Source organism: Dromaius novaehollandiae, chromosome 2 (genome assembly GCF_036370855.1).
Source record: "Dromaius novaehollandiae isolate bDroNov1 chromosome 2, bDroNov1.hap1, whole genome shotgun sequence".
NCBI lineage: Eukaryota > Metazoa > Chordata > Aves > Casuariiformes > Dromaiidae > Dromaius > Dromaius novaehollandiae.
Genome location: NC_088099.1, coordinates 168,678,058 through 168,696,250, shown reverse-complemented (window position 1 = coordinate 168,696,250; position 18,193 = coordinate 168,678,058). Strand labels below are relative to the sequence as shown.

Below are 18,193 nucleotides of genomic sequence, written 5' to 3'. Positions count from 1 at the left end.
GGGAGTGACCCCCTGCTCACTGGGATGGCAATTGCACAGACCTTCCTCTGCTGCCCAAGAAACCCCTCTTGCTTGGCTTTTATTACACGCCTCAAAATAAGAGGTCCAGGACTCATAAAATAATTTTTTCAACACATGCTCATCATTTTTTGTGGTCCCTTTATCTGAAAAGCCATCTGGAAAGTGACGGCTAGAAAAGACATCTGATTGCCGCACTGTTCTCTCCGCAAAAATCCCTGCTTGGCATCCGACCGTCTTCCACCAAACAGGAACACATTTGTCAGTTGTGCTCCCCACTCGCGGGCCTGCAGAGAGCAAGAGTGTGCAAGGCTGCGCTTATTTTTAAAGGAATATCACAGCGGCTGAAATGGAAGGTCAGACAGGAGGAGTGACAAAGATGGGTCCATATACCAAACCAGTGTCACATCTTACTGTGCTAAAAAAAAATGCATTAGTAAAGTCCATGGTAGATTTCAGGGATTTCATGGTCCTACATTTTAAGATCAGACTTCTGCTTGGGGTAGCAAGTGGGACAGATGCAATTTTTAAAAATTATTACTACTATAGCAGTTGTGGTTTTGAAAACTGGAAGTCCTAAATGCCTCAGAACAAGAAGAAAAAAGAGATTCTGAGTTAAAGGAAATAATCTGACAGTTCTGAAAGCTCCTAAGATTTATAACCGTCTTTCAGTATCCAGCAGTTTCTCCTTTGCTCTGCCCATCCTGATCTGCAAAGCAAAAACACTGCCAAGACTTGGAGCAGAGGACGAATTGAAGCAGATTGTTGTCTATTAGACTGCACAAGGAGAGAAAGTTGTATCTTGTGGGTCCATCTCCTCACCCCACAAATCTCCACGGACAGCAGCCTCCACTCTGCGTCTCGTGCATCTCCGAGGGCTGAGGAACTACTGCAGGGGCTGTGAGAAAGGTAAATAAAGGCACAAACTGTGTCGATAGCTCCATACAGCCACACAAGCACCATTTTGAAGTGATCTCCAGCTGGAAAGTCTCAGTCAGAGACAAGCCATCAAAAACACACTTTGTGGAACAGAAAATGCGGTCCACGGCATAATTCTGGAGTTACTGCTTCCCACCAGTTGTTTCCAGCAGTGTGAAGTAGGTGATGGTGGCCATGAAAGCTGGTGATTCTGAACACAGCATCTCGGAAACCAAGCTGTTGCTTCGATATGGAGAACTGGCACCACCAGCTACAAGGATCTGGAGGTTTTTCCCTTCGACCATCTATGCTCATTAGGAGAAATTCACGGTTACGCCAAGCATCTGCACGTGAGAGTCCTGCTCTCGTACGGAGAGGGCAAGAGCGCCTGAGCAAAGCGAGACGGAGCCTCACTTTTGTCATGACATGGGTGGGACTGGTCCCATCCCAGTTAAGCCCACACCACAGGATAAACCAAGACAAAAGACTGTGGGAAACAGTTAATTTGGGAGCTGCTCCTGGGAGCTCTGCTTTGTGGGCAAGCTCCGTGGAACATGCAATCTGCTTGCAGCACGTGACAGCAACGGGGAAGGACACGCGACCTGGAAAGCGACTTCACGCAGGGGGTGCTCAGCTTTAATTACAGCCCGAAAGCCCATTCCCACCCTGCCGCCGAGGCGCCCGGATGAAGCTGGCTACCTCTTCTCCTGCCCGAGATAGCTCAGTGGCTCTGATAAGCCTCCTGCTCAAAATTACGCCTGATGAGGCTTTTCAGGCTCAATGCACAGTACATTTAGGAGCACTGGTGAGGAGCTCATGCAACCAAGAGAGGAATATCAAGCTGAGGGGCAACGTGCTAATCGCTAATTAGGGAATCTCAGAAACAGCTCAGCTGTGACTGATTCAGCTGCTTGAAATGGGCTGCCTGGAGGCTGCTTGGCTGCCTTGAAGGAACAGGTGGAAAGAGGAGTTTGAGCTGCAGCTCTACTCACCTGGCTCTCTTTGCGGGACTATCTCATGTCCTGGGGACACGAAGCCTTTTATTATGCAAGTCGAGCATGTCCGACAGAAAGCGAAAAATGGAAAAAAAGGGACAGAGCAAAAAAGGCATGTTGTTCTTCACTCCACAAATGTCCCAGACAAATGCTAGGTTAGCAGCAGCCCTGGGAGGCGATTGGCTTGTACGTATCGTCAGCTGGAACGGGGAACGCCAGGGACAACGCAATCCACTGGGGCAGATCTGAGAAACCAGCAGGGCAGGTAGGAAAAGAGTTCAAGCATGGAGCTCCAAAGCCTTTTCCTGCATCACAGCCTACGTGTTGCTTTCGGTAGCCTAGAAACCCGAAGGAGCAGGAACTAAAAGGAGAGCAAAGCAAACATGCACTGCACTGATTAGCAAACCTGCCCGTTGGTTGCGGGTGCTCCTTGGCACAGCGCTGCACGGCACCCATGCTCCCGCTGCTCCCCGTACGCTGCCGAGGCCGAGGCAAGGGCAGAGCTTCAGGGATACCTACGATTTCCTCAAACGCTCCCCTCTCCAAGCTGGCAGCGTTCGTGTAATAATGAGGGTGACTCCTGCGAACCTGCTCCGAGGGATGCCAGCCCTAACGTCTGCATTCGTGGACGTCAAACCACAAGGGAGCTTGGTCCCCCCGACCTCCTGCTCTGCCCGCGGGCTATACTCACAAACGCTCTCTCCCAAGACACCCCGTGGGTAAAACACCAGAAAGAAAAGAATTTAAAGTGATATGCTGTGACGGCACGTCATCCCAGCAGCGCTGGTGACCAGCCAGCAGCCAGGTCCTGAGCCTCGCTCTTCTGCCCTCAGTAATGGGAGGGAAGATGCAGCTATTTAGGGCTGACCCAGATCGGTCTAACACAGACCGTACGATGCACTAACAGCATCTGGGGAGCAGACTCTATGCTTCAGGAAGCTCCTCCAAATGTTTTGTTCCTGCAACAGAGCAGGGATTTCACCCAGGAGGTCCTGTCTCCGGGCCTTTACCTCGCGACTCGGCCAGGAACACGTTTTAGAGAGGAGCGAGTCAATACGGATGTCAGAGGATCTAGCAGATCCCTTGGTAAACTCTTTTCATGGTTAGTTATCTCAGCATTAAATATTTACCCATTTCAGCTTCGGCTTTTAGACGCCGATATTACGTTGCTGCCTGCAAGTTAACGAGCATCCCCCTCCTCATGCCCAGCAGCGACCGTCTCCGGACTGCAGCTTAACCACTTAAGGGACTTAACCCGTAACAATTTTTTGTTTTAGCTGCAGGACGCTGCTGTTCCAGCTCTCGGATGCTGTCTGTACAACGAGACGCCCGCTCCCGGGCACGCCACGGGGACGGCAAATGTGCTGCTCGAGAAGGAGCCCATCCACTGCAGACATTTAGAGGAGAGGTCTGAATTTACAGAGGTCACCTTGGCTGTTTGCAGAGGATCTTCTAGGTCTAGGTGCCACCAGAGGGAGAAGACAACAAGGTACAGAGCCTTTTTTTTTTTCCTTTTTTTGTGCTAATTTCAGAAACACCAAAGCAGCATTCCTGGCATTATGCATGTTTTGGGGTGCCCTCCACACCTTTGCCCGGAGGGAAGTCCAAGTGCTCAGAGGGAAAGGCGGAGGCTGCACATAGTCCCCACCAGCACCACCCTCACAAACTGACCTGCCACCAAACACGGAGCTGCCATCCAGCCAGGAAAATCAAAGCCCTACGTGGCATCCGCAGTGACAGTCCTTCGACTAATCAGCCAGTTGTAAATACCATGACACACATTTTCAGGACAGCCGTAACAACCCTCCGCGCCGCCGACTTCCTTTGCGCTGGTCAAACGAAGAAAGCTGAACTCCGAATTTCATGCATTAAACTACTGTTGGAGGCAAGACGCTGGGCAGGAAGATCTTGGAGAGCTGCTCGTTGCTGCAGGCCTCACGCGTGACCTGCTGCAGTGGCCCAGCGCTCTCCCTCGGTTCCTCTTCAAAGCACGGGCTTGTTTCTGCGGAGGACCGAGAATCTCTGCAAAGACCTGGAAAATCCCTGCGCAGCAGATGCTGCGGAGACACTGATGTCATTGACCCACCTGTGCTCCGAGCCTGGCACGGCGGGTCTTCACGGTGCCTTCAGAAAAGAATACAAATTGAGAGAACTGTGAGCAAAATTGGTTATTCTTCTATTTACTTGAGGCACAGGAAACAGCTTCCCCCGACAAGCCAAACATGCATTTCCTTTAATTTGAGGTTTAAGCCACCTTTCAAATCTCAGAGTCGCCATTTGGGGCTCTGCAGGAAGAAAATGGCTGCTGCCTGCATGAGGCAGAGGAGTTTGTTTTGCACAGCAGCGTGGTTCAGCCGCGGAGCCGTGCCCTGCTCTCCCCGAGACACCCGCCAGAGCCCGTTAGCATCACGGCCCGGCCCCAGACAGCTCCGAAGCGTCTCAGGAATTGGCCCGTAAGGGAATACCCCTCAGCTATTTCAGCTCAGCTACGCTTAATCCAGTAAGATTTAAGTGTTGTGTTTTATCTTCTCCAGTATCACGCCAGACTTCACAGCTTGGGGAAGACCCACGAGAAAAGCGCGAGTCTTCAGAAGCAACTTGGGCACGATTTCCCAGCAGATGGACCTCCAGTGAAAGACACCCCATTCGAGGAGTTGTGCATGGTGGTCCAAGGAAAGCTCTCCTGATGGGTCAGAGAAGGTGCCCTGCGTGTCGGTCGAGTGCGGGCTTGTCACTTGTCCCCAGTGAAGCAAGAGCAGTGACGCTGCCTGCTCAAGGCTTGGCCGAATCCTCCGTGATAACTGCATGAGCTCCTTGGAGGAAATGTCCTCTCTGCCCCCTGCAGAAGCCTTCTCCAAGGGTTTAGAGCAACCTGACAGAGAAGTGCTCGGCCACAACAGGAAGACTTGGCATGGACTAGTAACCACAGACACTTTCAGACAGGACGCAAAAAACCAATGAGCTGACATAAAACCTAATCCAAGTGCCGAGCCCAACCTGCTCTGAGATTTCACAGCTACCACGTTATGCTTTGTAAAAAAAGGCACCATTTTAAGACAAGCAAGGTGAAGTCTAGGGCAAGACAGCATAAGCAAGAAAACCCGCCTGGGAAGCGCTCTACCATCGCTGACCACCGAGACAAGCCTGCTATCGAGAGCCTGAAGGTTAGTAGATGCTGGATCGCCAAGTTGACGCAGCGCAGCAAAGCTTCCTGCCACACTGTCTCCCAAGTTGAATCCAGCTGCTGATTATAGCTATGTGCAAATCCTATTTCACTAAAGCAATGTAAGAAATGCAAGTCCAGCTTGCTTGGCAACAGCAAATTCCCTGAGGACGAAGGGGCCGACACTGGCAAAAATTCCCTGGATGCAAGGGTCCAAGGTGCTCTCGAGTCCTGCGCTCCTCTTGCTGTGCTGTTGGCCTGCTGCCCTCGCAGCCCTTCCCCAAGCACGTAGAGCCTCCTGCTCTCTGCCCTGCCATGGCCATCGGTCCCTGGGCCCGGCAAGGCAAGGACGCGAGAGGTTCTGTAAACGAAGTGTTTGCCGTCGTTATCTCCAATGCACGAAGTGATGCTCGGGACACAGATGTCTCCTTCGTGTCTCGGGGTCGTTAGTGCTGCAGCTCCATTGCTCTTTGCTTTGCAATCGTGCAGCCGATGCTGATGTGCTCAACAGCGTTACATTTATGATCACCTCATTGGCCCCATAAGGCAGCAATGCAGAAGATGAGCTTATTGAAGAAGTGTTTCAGATGGTGCCCCCACACTTGCTGCTGGCCTTGGCCATGTCCTTTGCATTTGTTCCCTCTTCCTTGCCTGTGTTTGCTGCACACGGCGGCACTGGTCGGTGCGTGGGCACGCTGCCCCATGCCCGTTCCTCGGCAAAATCCTGCACTCAGTGCTCCTCCTTGGTGGAGCTGGAAGGTCAGCTCCTTCCAGAGCTGCTATTTATTAACAAGCAGGTAGCAAACCATCCACCGTGCAGGAGGGCCTGGAGGCAGCCCCACTGAACCTGCCTCCACCTCGCCCTGCTGGTCTGCTCCCCTAACTCCCAGCCCATCCCACTGCCTCGGTTTTGTTGCAGAAAATGGGAGGCACTGCTGAGAAACACCCATGTACCCAGAAATACAACTGCAGAGATGACCCTGGACAGTTGCCCCATCTAGTATTGCAGGCATCAGCCCCAGTGCTGGGTCCCTCTCTAGCTATTCGCGGGCAGCACGCCTCACCCCAGCCCTGGGGTCACCCCGAGATTGGTGCTTCCAGCAATGGTCACAACCCCCCAGCGCCCAGCAAGCCCTCCAGCAGCACGCCGTGGGCTTTGTCGTGCTGAGACCTTCTCCGAGCACTTCATTACTTGCTCTGCACCGTGCACAAAGGGTCCCCCAGAGAGCAGCTTGCACACGGGTCAGTCTGCTAAGGTCACTCCTACAGCAAGGGGACAACTGGCACACTTCGTCGAGGAAGACTAAAACAGAGCAAGAAATGGAAAGAGTAGTGTGGCCTCCACCTCGCTGCCCATGATCATCAGCCTTGAGGCCGGTGTTTATAAGCCCACCAGGTCAAAGCCACGGCTGAGGTGGGCAGACGGCCCCACGCCATCACATCAGAGAAGTCACAGAAAGCAGGGCTGAGGGGGCCTGGAGGGCTCACACGAGGTCATGCTCTTGCCCACAGTCACTAAACGTTTCGCCTTGGCCCACCCTGAGGAGCAGGAGGATGTTCATGGCGGTGTGTGCTTTAATGCTTACAAGCAAAACGTGAGGCTGTAAATTAAAAAAAAAAACAAGAGTCGCTAACAAGTCAGAGACTATTTAAGCCCATATATGGAATCCCATGATAATCTTGATCTAAATATTTAGATATCTGCATAACTAAAGATCATAATACTCAAAACCATCTTTGAATAACGGAGCCGGATTTTAACCACTTACACTTGGAAGAAAAGCTTCACCGCAGAAATCCCGCGCAACGCTTCCTAACCCCTCTCTAGCTCTGCAGACATCTCCACCGCTCAGAACAGGCCACGCGACATCCATAGGCTTTTCTTTGCCTATAGGTCACCGAGAAGCAGAAGCTCCTCTGTCTGAGCTGCTTCCTCTTCATGCCTCCGGTAGAACAGGCACAGCACTTACTGCCTCCTTCGGCAGCAGTTTCCATGTCTTCAGATATTTCTAAGCGCCCACAACCAATTGCTGGTTTATCCGTTTTGTAATGTCCTACGTCTGAAGCAGCCTTGCTACGTTTCATGGCTCAGGCGGGCACGGAACTAGCATGTTGTATATAAATAGGCATTTTCTCATCTCGTTCCTCTACGTTGCTAGTGGTCAGAAGCCAACAGTGAAAAGCAGAGAGCTGAGAAGCTGGGGAGCTCGAGGCACAAACGCCTGAACTAGCTCTGCCCTTTGCAGCCGCTATCGCCACAATCAAAAATCAATTTTTAATTTGCACAGCTCATGTTTAGCTCCTCTGTGCTGGGCCCGAGAGCGTCAGCCACTTCTAGAGATGAAATCTCTGCGTCACTGGAAGCTTTTGCACAGATGAGCATAGTAAGCCCTCCTTCCTTAACTGCGCTTCACTGAAGAAACCTGGAAATCAGAGCCGGATAAAAATCTATCCAGCCATCCAGGCTCCAGCCACACCACAGCCCCGGCCCTGCAGGAGCTTCCTCCAGCCTCTCCGGCCACGGGTTTCCTCGGCTCCAAGCAGCACCTTGCCTCTGCGCTGAATGAGGCCGACGCTGCTACAAAGCCCTCACTGCCACATCCCATGTGGGTCCTAGCTCTCGTTGCTCGGAAATCTGAGTTTCGGATGCAGAAGCACTCTTTGCTGCACCCCCATTTCCACGCTGCCTCGGATGGAGCAGTCGGCAAGCCCCGAAGCGATCCCTGGCTGCTGGAGCAGCTCCCCCGGCACGGCACATCCAGCAGCTGGATGCGGCAGCGTGGAGCGCCTGAAAACCCCAGCCCCGCTCCATGCACTCCGCACTTCCGAGCGACTCTTCTCCCAGCCACTGATGTGCTGCCAAGCAGGTTTAACCATTCTGCTGCTGATTCCTGCCCGCGCTACACTTGTGTGCGCACTACAACAACGTTCCTGTATCTTCACATTCCCCCGACTCCTGCTAGAAATGCTGCATCTGCCAGGTTCGATCCACGGCACCTGAGTCAGCTGCGGCAAAAGCTACACAAGCTCTGGTGGAAATGAGGCAGCTCCTCCAGCCAGAGGTCCCTGGTGCCACGGCAAGAGCTGGGGAGATGGGCGGCAGCGGCAGCAAACCATGTCCTCCACCATCGTGTCAAGCAGCATCCTCGCCCCCTCCCAGGGTTACCTCTGGTTCAGGAAATCTGTCCCTTAACAGGTCCCAGTGACCCCTGCGGTCCCAGCAAAGCTTTTCAGGCCTTTCAGCGTGTCCTCAAGCGAGGAGGTCAGCAAGGGAATGTGTTTTCTAGACATTACCGCACTTCTGCCAGGATGGGATGCTGACATGGGTTTTGCTGAGCTGAAGGGACAGGACCAGCTTCTCCTGTCACCTCCAGGGAGCCAGGTGGAAATTACCCACTGAACAAGAATATTTGCTCCCTCTAGTGGCATCTGGGGTTCGTTTTTGTTTTTGTTTTTGTTTTTTTTTGAAGCTAGGAGGTAAGTCCTGGCCACATCATGGCATGCCATGGCCCTGCTGCCACACGTGTGTTATCCCACGGCTCATCTGCAGTTGTCCCAGCGCTGTATGAAAAGGTAGCCTCGAAGCATGGGCTCTATCACCAGGCCACCAGGATTTCACCAAAAAAGCAAATCAGGGGAGAGACCACCTTGCTGTGACCTTAGAGAAGTTGAAGGACCCGGCTAGGCCGGTGACCCAAACGTCTCTGAAGCAGACCACAGTGGCTTGGGGGAGCCGTCAGCGAGAACCGCGTTCATGCTCACCATGCAGGACGTCCTCAAGTTCCCACCCCATAGAGATGGGCAGAGCAGTTCCCCATCTCACGGGTAACAGCTCAGATTTTTGGAAGTCAGATGGACACTGAACACGCTTACACCTTCCCATCCTGCCCTTCCGAGCTGGAACATCCAAGTTTCTTTGATTTAGTACTTGGTATAGGTGTACAACTGCAGGAGGTGTTGCCCACAGCACAACGCCTCACTTCAACCCCAGATGACCTAGCATCTTTGTACCGTCTCCCAACAAAGCCAAGACTAAGAATTGCCACAGACAGAAAGGACATGCAGCCTTCCAGCCCTACAGAGCCCAGCTGAGCTCCCGTGAATCCAGAGGACATGGTAATGCTTACAGCCTGTCTTCAGCCACTTGGTCAAGTGCACCAAGACTTCCATATCGAGGGGGATGCACTGAAAGCCAGGAATCACGGCCTCTATTCCAGAGCCCTGACCGGTTCACATAACCAAAGGAAGCCACCACCGCCACGTTCCAAGTCCCACAGCCTCAAGAAGACTCTGCAGGGATGAAGACAGACCACCGAGCCATAGTGCTGGAGCCTGGATGCATGTGCTGTTGAGAGCACTTCAGCTGCTGGGAACATTCCCAAACCCGTTGCGAATGGTGGCAGGCAGCCAGGAGTGAACCCACCCCACAGTTTGCTTGTTCTTGTCCGTTAGCAAAGCCAGCATAAGGTTTCTACAGGCTAAGCCTTTCTATGTGGGAGTCCTGGTGTGGTCCTCGCTCCTCACACCCCTCCCAGAAGCTTGGTATCCCATAATATGTCTGGATATCCACAGCACTGGAAAAGGAGAGAGAACGTGTGGATGGAGGGCAGAGGGTTAGTGAACTGCAATGTCCAAGCTAGCTTCTGCAGCCCAGTATGCTGAAAATCCAAAGGGAGGCGTGACAAATCCTGGGTACTAAAGCTAAAATAGAACATGATTCTTCCCTCTTCTTCCAGGAAGCCACTGAGCATGCACATGTTCTTGCAGCAAAGCACAGCACCATCTGCATGAAGATCAAAATCCATCCGTTCAGTCCCAGTTAACCCTTCTGGCTACCGCAGGAAGAAGCTCCCACTTCACTCAAAGCTTTGCAGGAGCTGCAGTTACACAGCCAGGAAAGGAACTAGGCACAGCTTCATGGAAAGAGCAGCCTGGGTGGAACAGGACTGAGCTGCATGGAGCTCCAGAGCAGGCGTAGCAGGGCATGCTCGGAGCTACCAACCACGCTGGCAGCAAGGACTACGCTATCACAGACATCAAGGTTCCTCACGAAGCTGCTGTGAGACCCAGAGAAGACGTAGTGATAGGGAGTTAAAAAAGAAAGAGAGAGAGAAAAAACAATGTTCCCGTGGTTAATTGGGACCAGTCCAGTTCAAGGACTGGGAACCAGGCCTCCCTGCTCCAACATGCCGAACAGCTCGCTTGCCCTGTCTGCATTCGCCAGCCGTGAGATGAGCTATCAGCCATCCTCAACAGAGCGAGGTGGAAAGCACCTCCCTGGCACTCACGGCAGCAAAGATGGAAGCCACAGGAGTAAATACCCATGAGAGAAATGGAGTCCCTGAGCCTGGTTATCCTGCCGAAAGACTAAGCACTCTCCCGAGGGAGACGTGTCATGAAACGGCAACTGCGATATCAGGAACAAAGCCCAGCAGTTGTGGTCCAGATGCTGGCAGTGGTCGCTCCCATTCCCTAAGCCCAGGACAGCTTTCCTTGCTGATCCAAACTCAAGCACCAGGAGATGGGACTCGCTCTCCCACAGCTCCGAGGAGAGCAAGCACAAGGAACAGCCGAAAGGCACCGGACAGGCAGCACTTCATTTTTATGGCACCATCCGCACGGCTAGCAGGATACAAGCCAGGGCAGGGCACATGGCAAAGTAAGGCCACAAACGGCAAAGGCCGAGAGGAAAGTAAGAATATATTAGAAGGCAACAAAATGCTTGCAAGCTCAGCAGGATGGAAGAACAAGGAATTGGGCAATTCAGAAGGCATCGAGGAAGCACACCTGGACGGGCTGCAGAGGTCTAGGGCAGCAGAGCGACGTTACAGATCTGCATGGGGAAAGCGTTCGACCCAGGGAGCAGAGGAGAGGGACGGGAGATCCGGCTCACAGAGCAGGGCATGCTCACATAGCGCGTGGGCAAGCCAGAGCGGCAAAAGGGCCTCCCGAGAAAGGACAAGCAGTTTGAGAGTGATGGAAAGAAAGGACGCAAATATTGATTGGACAACCCAAAACCCAGCAGCTACACTCTAAGAGCCAGGTCTGGAGTCCATTGGGTCTTATTACTGAAACTCTTCAAGAAAGGGATTCTTCTGCCATGTCCACGCAGTGCCCAGTGCAAAGGGGGAGGGAAAAATACAGTCTTCTCAGCTGCAATTAAATGAAACAAGTGCAGAGAGGGGGAAGAATTATGGCTATTCTGGAAGCTGGCAGTTTAGTTTGAAAAAATGTTCCCATTCTGGAGGGAATCAGCACATTCCGCACAGAAACAGCAGTTGAGAATTTATGGGTTGCCAGATGCAGCCTGCACAAGTGGCCTCCAGTGGATGATGTTACTTGAGGCCACAAGCGAGAGGGAAGGGTGACAGGCGGGGAAGGGCAGGCTGCTGCCTGCAGCAGGCGAGGGCTCGGCAGCGTTGGGGACGGGCACGCAAAGACGGGGGCCACCATGCAATAGGCGGCAGCACACCCTGAACAGGCCCCCCCAGGTCTGACCACGGCAGGCAGTGGCATCCGTCTGCCGTGGAAGGTCCCCAGGCAGCTCACCCAGCATCCATCTGGTTGAACATCAAAATTGGCTCTCTTCAAAAAGCACCCGCCTTGCACGGAAGTACGCTGTCCACACGCTCAGCATTGCTATCAGAGGATCTCCAAGGACTCTAGCAGATTAAGCCCACCCTCGTCCCACAAACGGGCTAAACACGCACACGGACACAGATCTGAGGTCTCACACAAGCCGGGAGTTCCTGTTCCCGGCCCTGCACAGCAAAGAGATCGCCCCGCCGCAGCTTCTGCACGGGAACTGTCAGGAAGCAGAACCGGTCACAAGCAGAAATTTATCTGCTGATCATTTGCAAGTGACACTGTTCAGACTGATGCATAGAAAGAAGGTTTATAAACATTTTAAGAGGTATTGTTTAAGAAAATAAAAATATATTAAGAATGAACCACCCGATTTGCAGCTTGCAAGCCGTAACAGCATGAAACAAAGCACGCAGAGCAGCAATATGGATGTGTCAGTATGTTGTTTGCATCCTTTTACAACTGGACCTTAGACACTGGGCACTGACTCACTGTTCAGTTCGAAGCTTCTCCTAGAAGCTCCCCAGACCAACGGGACAACTCCCGGTTGCAGCAAAAATCATACTGCCTTGTTAGGGAGATTCAGGGAGGAATCTCAGCCAAGGGAATTATTTTTAGTGTGCCACTTTGTAAAAACCAGGTATTTCAGAGGCCAAGAAATTAGTTCTCCCATGGATCTTTTAGGAGAGCATCTAAGCGCCTCTAACAAGGAGAAACACCTTTCAAAGGTGCTTATAACTCTTCCTCCTGTCAGTGATTGCTTTATAGATAAGCAATCTCACTCTCTCTGACCTTGTGCAGAGATCCCATTCATAATCTAGCTAGAGGAGTCACCCCTAAAATACCGTTCCTTGATAAAGAGCTGCAGGACAGGAGCTCCAGTAACTGCTCTTCCGTAATAGTGGAAGCGCATCAGAGCATCTGCACTCGCACCGTGCCAATTTATTGCAGCTACCCCATCACTGAGCTGAGTTGCATGTGCCCGTGCCTGTGATGTGCTGGCAGAGCCAGCTCTGCTTTTACCTTTCTGTTTCTTCTTTCACCACCGCATACTGAGTTGACTGACGGCTTGACCTCGTCTGGTCCTGCGCCTTCTCGCTGCCCTCCAGCTCCTGCTCCAAGGAGGAGCTGGTGCTGCCCTCCCTGCTGACATTACTGCTCCTCCCGGGGCTGTTCTCCGTGGAGGCCCTCGGCGACTCCGTGTTCTGCTTCAGGGTCTGCAGCTTGGCCAGAGGAATGATGTCGCAGTTCTGCGGCCGGTGCCACACCGTCCGCTGCGTGGTGGCATTGTAGTAGTAGAAGCGGGAGGTGTTGGGGTCGAAGAGCTCCCACCACTGGTTCTCGTTGGTGCGCTTGATCCGGACCCCCGCAGGCGGGTCCCACACGCACTCCCCCGTGATGAGGTTGGCGTACATGCGCTCCCGCGTTCGAGGCTCTATGATTTCCACCCATTCCAGCCTGAGGGAGAACAAACAGAGGGAGACTTAGATGCTTGCAGTGAGCACACGCATCATCTGGGAAGGCAGGATGGAGAAGACAGGGGGCTTGGGAGGGGAGAGACAACAGTTGCTTCCTCCCCCGTGCATGCTTGCACGCTATGAGCCCCACAACACTATTCACACTAAACGTGCATTTGCAAAGGTCTGCAAACCAGTCCCCAAATTGCAGCTTCCAGGAAAATTTGGCTGATCTGCAAGCCAGCTAAAATACCTTCCCGAGTTTCAGTCCACAGCATTCGCACCAGCTCACCGCTTCTGACTGCAAGCCCACCGCGTCTCATAACTGAGCTCTCCAGGGCACAGACCCGTCTGCAGCTCATTCGGCATCACGTCAGTACTTAAAATTAGTGGTGAAGGGTAAGGGGGAGGCAAAAAACCAGACGGACGGAACCCAGCCAGAGGCACCAACCTGGAGATGAACTCACTTTCTGTGCAACAGAACGCCGCAGCCCTGCGCTGTGGCCCAGACAACCAGCTCCGGCAGCATTTGCCCGTTCAAGAGCTGTAGATGATGGTTTCAACCTCCCTTCTGCCTTCTAGGATGAGACTTCAACGTCCACTGCCAGCCCGAGCGCTTACGAGGCGAGCTGAACGGGGGACAGCCGACTTCCTCGCAGGTCTAGCCCAGCTCGTGGTGGAGGCACCGGGCTCCCTCATGTTGGTGTCTACACCAACATGTGTTGGTGTCCCTCAGCCCCATGTTGGTGTCTACATAGGAAACTGAGTTCCCCACCAAAGCATGGAGCAGAAAGGACGGGTTAACCTGCCGTTCGCCCATTCCCGGGGGAGAGGGCCAGGGATGGGTGGGCGACCATGAGCCAAACTCACTGGCCCAGCTCAGCAGAAGGCCGCACCGTAGAAACACAGCAAAGGGGGATATTGCCATCACAACGCGGGAAACTGATTTTAGAAATGCAAAAGAGGATTTAAGGAAATCATAATCCTGAGGAACGCTGCAGACAATGGGAGTTAACCCACGTTTCGGATTACCCCAAACAAAGCAGGTGTTCCCTTCCGCTAATCCAGACTGTGCTCAAGACTTAGACAGCTGAACTGCCAATCACCTTTTACTCAAATTCTTAATTTTTGCGTGGGCATACATAGAAAGCTACAAGAGACATTCTTTTGAACTAAGTATCTCTTACTTGAAATTTGTCCTCAGCTGCATTTACAAGTCAGAAAGCTTTTAAGAAAGGTTCAGAAATAGATACAGAAAAAACCCTTCAGTGTGCTGCCTAAGTGAAGCTGATCAAACTATATGGCATTTAAAATTGACGTGTTAAGTTTAGTCAGAAAACTGACCCATCATATCTAACCACCTTTCACTCCGAACGAGTCTCCTGTGGGATTTTCAGAAATGCCTAACTTGCTCAAGTGCTTCAAAAAAAAAGTCCTAGGGGGGCACTTATCTGCCTCAAGGCAGCTGAATCCCTCTGAAAGGCTGGCACTACGCCCTTCGGCTCTTCTGGGTTGGTAGATCTCACTTTCCAACTTGATTTAAATCGCTGGGCTGAAAGAAAAGGAACAAGCTTTTCAAGTGCCAAAGGTTCTCAGCTTTGGGCAAACAAATCTAAACCGAGAAAACACGTCCATCTCTGCTTGACATATAGAAAAAAAAAAAAGCTGCAGTTAAGGCCTTTCTGCAAAACAGAGACTAAAAGTACTGGCACTGAAGGAATAACCTCATGCACCAGGACAGTTTGGGGGTTGACCTGCTGGAGAGCAGCTCTGCAGAGAAGGACCTGGGGGTCCTGGGGGACAAGGTGGCCATGAGCCAGCAAGGTGCCCCTGTGGCCAAGAAGGCCCATGGTACCCTGGGGTGCATTAGGAAGAGCACTGCCAGCAGGGCGAGGGAGATGATCCTGCCCCTCTACTCAGCCCTGGTGAGGCCACATCTGCAGTGCTGGGTCCAGTTCTGGGCTCCCCAGTACGAGAGACACATGGAGCTACTGGAGAGAGTCCAGCGGAGGGCTACGAAGATGATGAAGGGACTGGAGCATCTCTGCTATGAGGAAAGGCTGAGGGAGCTGTTGCTGTTCAGCCTGGAGAAGAGAAGGCTGAGGGGGATCTTATCAATGTATACAAATATCTGAAGGGAAGGTGTAAAGAGGATGGGGCCAGACTCTTCCCAGTGATGCCCAGCGACGGGATGAGAGACAACGGGCACAATCTGAAATACAGGAAGCTCTGTCCGAACGTAAGGAAAGGTTTCTTTACTGTGAAGGTGACAGAGCACTGGAACAGGCTGTCCAGAGAGGTGGTGGGGTCTCCATCCTTGGAGATGGTCAAAAGCTGTCTGAACAGGGTCCTGGGCAACATGTTCTAGGTGACCCTTCCTGAGCAGGGGGGTTGGACTAGATGATCTCTAGAGGTCCCTTCCAACCTCAACCATTCTGTGATTCAGAAAAGTGTAAATACATTGCCGTACCTTGTCTCATTAAGCAAGACTAAAAGCTAACAAGCATTCCTAATGCAGCATGACAGGGAAGCCGGAGGCCAATTCGAGCTTTGCAGAGTTAAATAATCTTTTCTTACATTTCCATAGAATATTGTATGCTTTAATTCCTGTTCAAAGGTGGCTCTCTGATACGGCATTTTTAATTTAAATGATTTTGGCCCTAGATTGACATCAGTGTTCGGCTTCCAGTTTTAACACTTATCTTCGACCACCTTAGTTTAAAATAACCTTCACAGGAAAAAGGCAGCAGTTTCAGCAGAGGGTCATATCTACCCACCAGGAAGATACTGTGCCAGCTACCTCAAAGGAGGAATAAAAACCTTCCATGCGCCCAGTCCAGCAGAGCCCAGAGACACTAGACACCCCTTTCCCAAGACACAGGGACTAAACTCAGACCCTTTTAAAATTTCCAATCTCAGATCGGAAATTTCTGCCCTACGCAGCCCAGGAGCACCTGGACGACCTGTGCATACAGCTGAAAGAGAGCTGGAAGGACACCGGGGTCAGACCAGGGCCCCTCAATGATGAAATGAAAGCACATGAGCTCCACACCTATCCCAGAGAAGCAAAAATAGTCCCACGCGGCTTGAAAAAGATGCAGGTCTATTCTGACCCTGCAGAACGAGACCATCAGTAAAGCAGCTGGACTAAAACCAGACAAGATAAAAGCCTGCAGCACGTTAAGGGAAAAAGTTAGTATATTAAGAAAATATAAGACCTTTTGTCATAGAGCCCTTAATTTCCTCTTGGTCTTCATAGTGAATTATCAGGCTAATAACGCTGGGAAGTGCCTGGGCTACAGGTTCTCTCTCTCGACGTTATTATTTTCCCTGCCTTTGGAGAAGACGGATTTTAGCTTTAACAGTTCTCCTTTCTCCCCAGTCTTTTAATTTACTGGAGCTATTAATCAACTTACACAGCTCAATACGTCGCACCTTGGCGAAACAACAGATCAATAGCTGAGGGCCACCTCCCGCAGCCCTTCGCTTTAGTAGGACTGGCCATGGGCAGCAGAAAGGAGAGCAGCAAAAAGCCTTCAAGAAAGGCAGAGACCTGAGAGCAACAATTGCAACGCAACTGTATGATCTGCCTGAAAGTCCACCAAAACGCACGCGTTCTGAGGGGCCAATTTCTTTTCCTGGGACCGGTCTCGCCTTCTACAAAGCACGAGCTACCTTTCGGTTTTGAACCTCTCCGAAAAGCTGCAAGCTGCTTGGTAACAAAAAGCTCCTCCTCCTCCTCCCACAGATTCTTCTCATTTGCCCTTTAGTGACTAAAAATTACCTTGATCTTATTACCTCTTACGCTGAAACAAAAAGCTACCGTAACCATCGCCCATGCACCCGGCTGCGTGGCTGCACCCTAACCAAGCACAGGCTTGACGGTACGGGCAGCAGGTCTTGCTCTAGCCACCGCCTTGAGCTTTTGGAAAAAACATCAGTGCTTCATTTTTTCCCCGGAGGGAATCCACGTGCAACCTCAGGGCTAGAATTGTGCTTTCTGGCGTATTTGAGCATTGCTCGGGTGCCTAGAAGAGGGGACGCGCAGAGTGCTCCAGCGCCTTAGTGGTGAACGCAGAACGACAGGGAGGATTGCAGGTATGTGTGCAACGTGCTGCTGCCGTCTAGCAAACGTAGCAGAGCTAATCTGCATGCCGAGAGCAGGCTCAGCCCAGGGCTACTGTCATTATTTACTGTAGTAGCCAAAACCCGCTTTGCTCTGTAGCAGGGAGATGGGCTCCAGTAGCCAAAGCAACGCGCCGTGCAGTAACCTAAATTTCAGTAGCTGCTTGAGTGCGGCCCCTGGGACAGTGCACACCTTACTGCCGTTTGCTTAAGGGAATTTATAACGGACGTATCGCAGCGAAGGGTCCATTGGGATGCTCAGGTTCGCAGTGTTGCCTGGCAAGCCGGGCACCCTAAAGGAAAGGTCCCCATGGTGCTGGGGATGCCCTCAAAGCCCACCTTCCCCACCACCCAGGAGAGCAGCCCGACTGATGCTCGGATCGGCCATCCGTACTTTGAGATGTCCAAAGGCAGCCGAGATGAAACCAGCCCCATGTGGACTCGTTTTAACGCTGGAGAGGGATACCGGAGCAGAGACGCACGGAGGAAGCTGCAAGAGGATGAGCATCCGCGTTGCCTTGCTGTTGGTAGGTTAACGCAGCCTCAGAAACAAGGAGTCAATGCGGGTTTTCCTTGCTAACTGACCCCCGGCTCGACACTGCTCCTGCCTGGTCCAGACGGCGTTTCAGGAAGCTTTTTCCCATATCCCTCATGACACCGCAGCAATTATGCAACAAGCCGATCCAATTACTGGAAGCTTAAATTTCAAAGTATTTTACACTTAAAACGACTTGAAATGTATTGATAACTATGGTTACAAGGGGAAAAACCAGCAACGCCAGCATCTTTCCCTAGGAGAGCGTAATGGGGTCAGGAGTCTCCATCGATTCCAGGTGCACACATCACGTTTGGAAGAAACAGCCCACAGCAACAGCCTCAACGTATAACTCCAGGGCAAAGAAGCTTGAAGGTTTTTTTCCCCTTTCGAAAAG

At 52.0% G+C, this 18,193-nt stretch overlaps 1 protein-coding gene across 2 annotated transcripts in view; it reads right to left on the bottom strand.

Moving 5' to 3' along the window:
• The window catches only part of ARHGAP39 (Rho GTPase activating protein 39), a 150,999-nt gene that overhangs the window by 58,052 nt on the left and 74,754 nt on the right, over positions 1-18,193 (bottom strand). For both annotated transcript variants that reach the window (XM_064507950.1, XM_064507951.1), the window contains exon 2: positions 12,703-13,137. In XM_064507950.1, the coding sequence (XP_064364020.1) occupies positions 12,703-13,137 (435 nt within the window). The remainder of the gene's footprint in view (positions 1-12,702; positions 13,138-18,193) is intronic.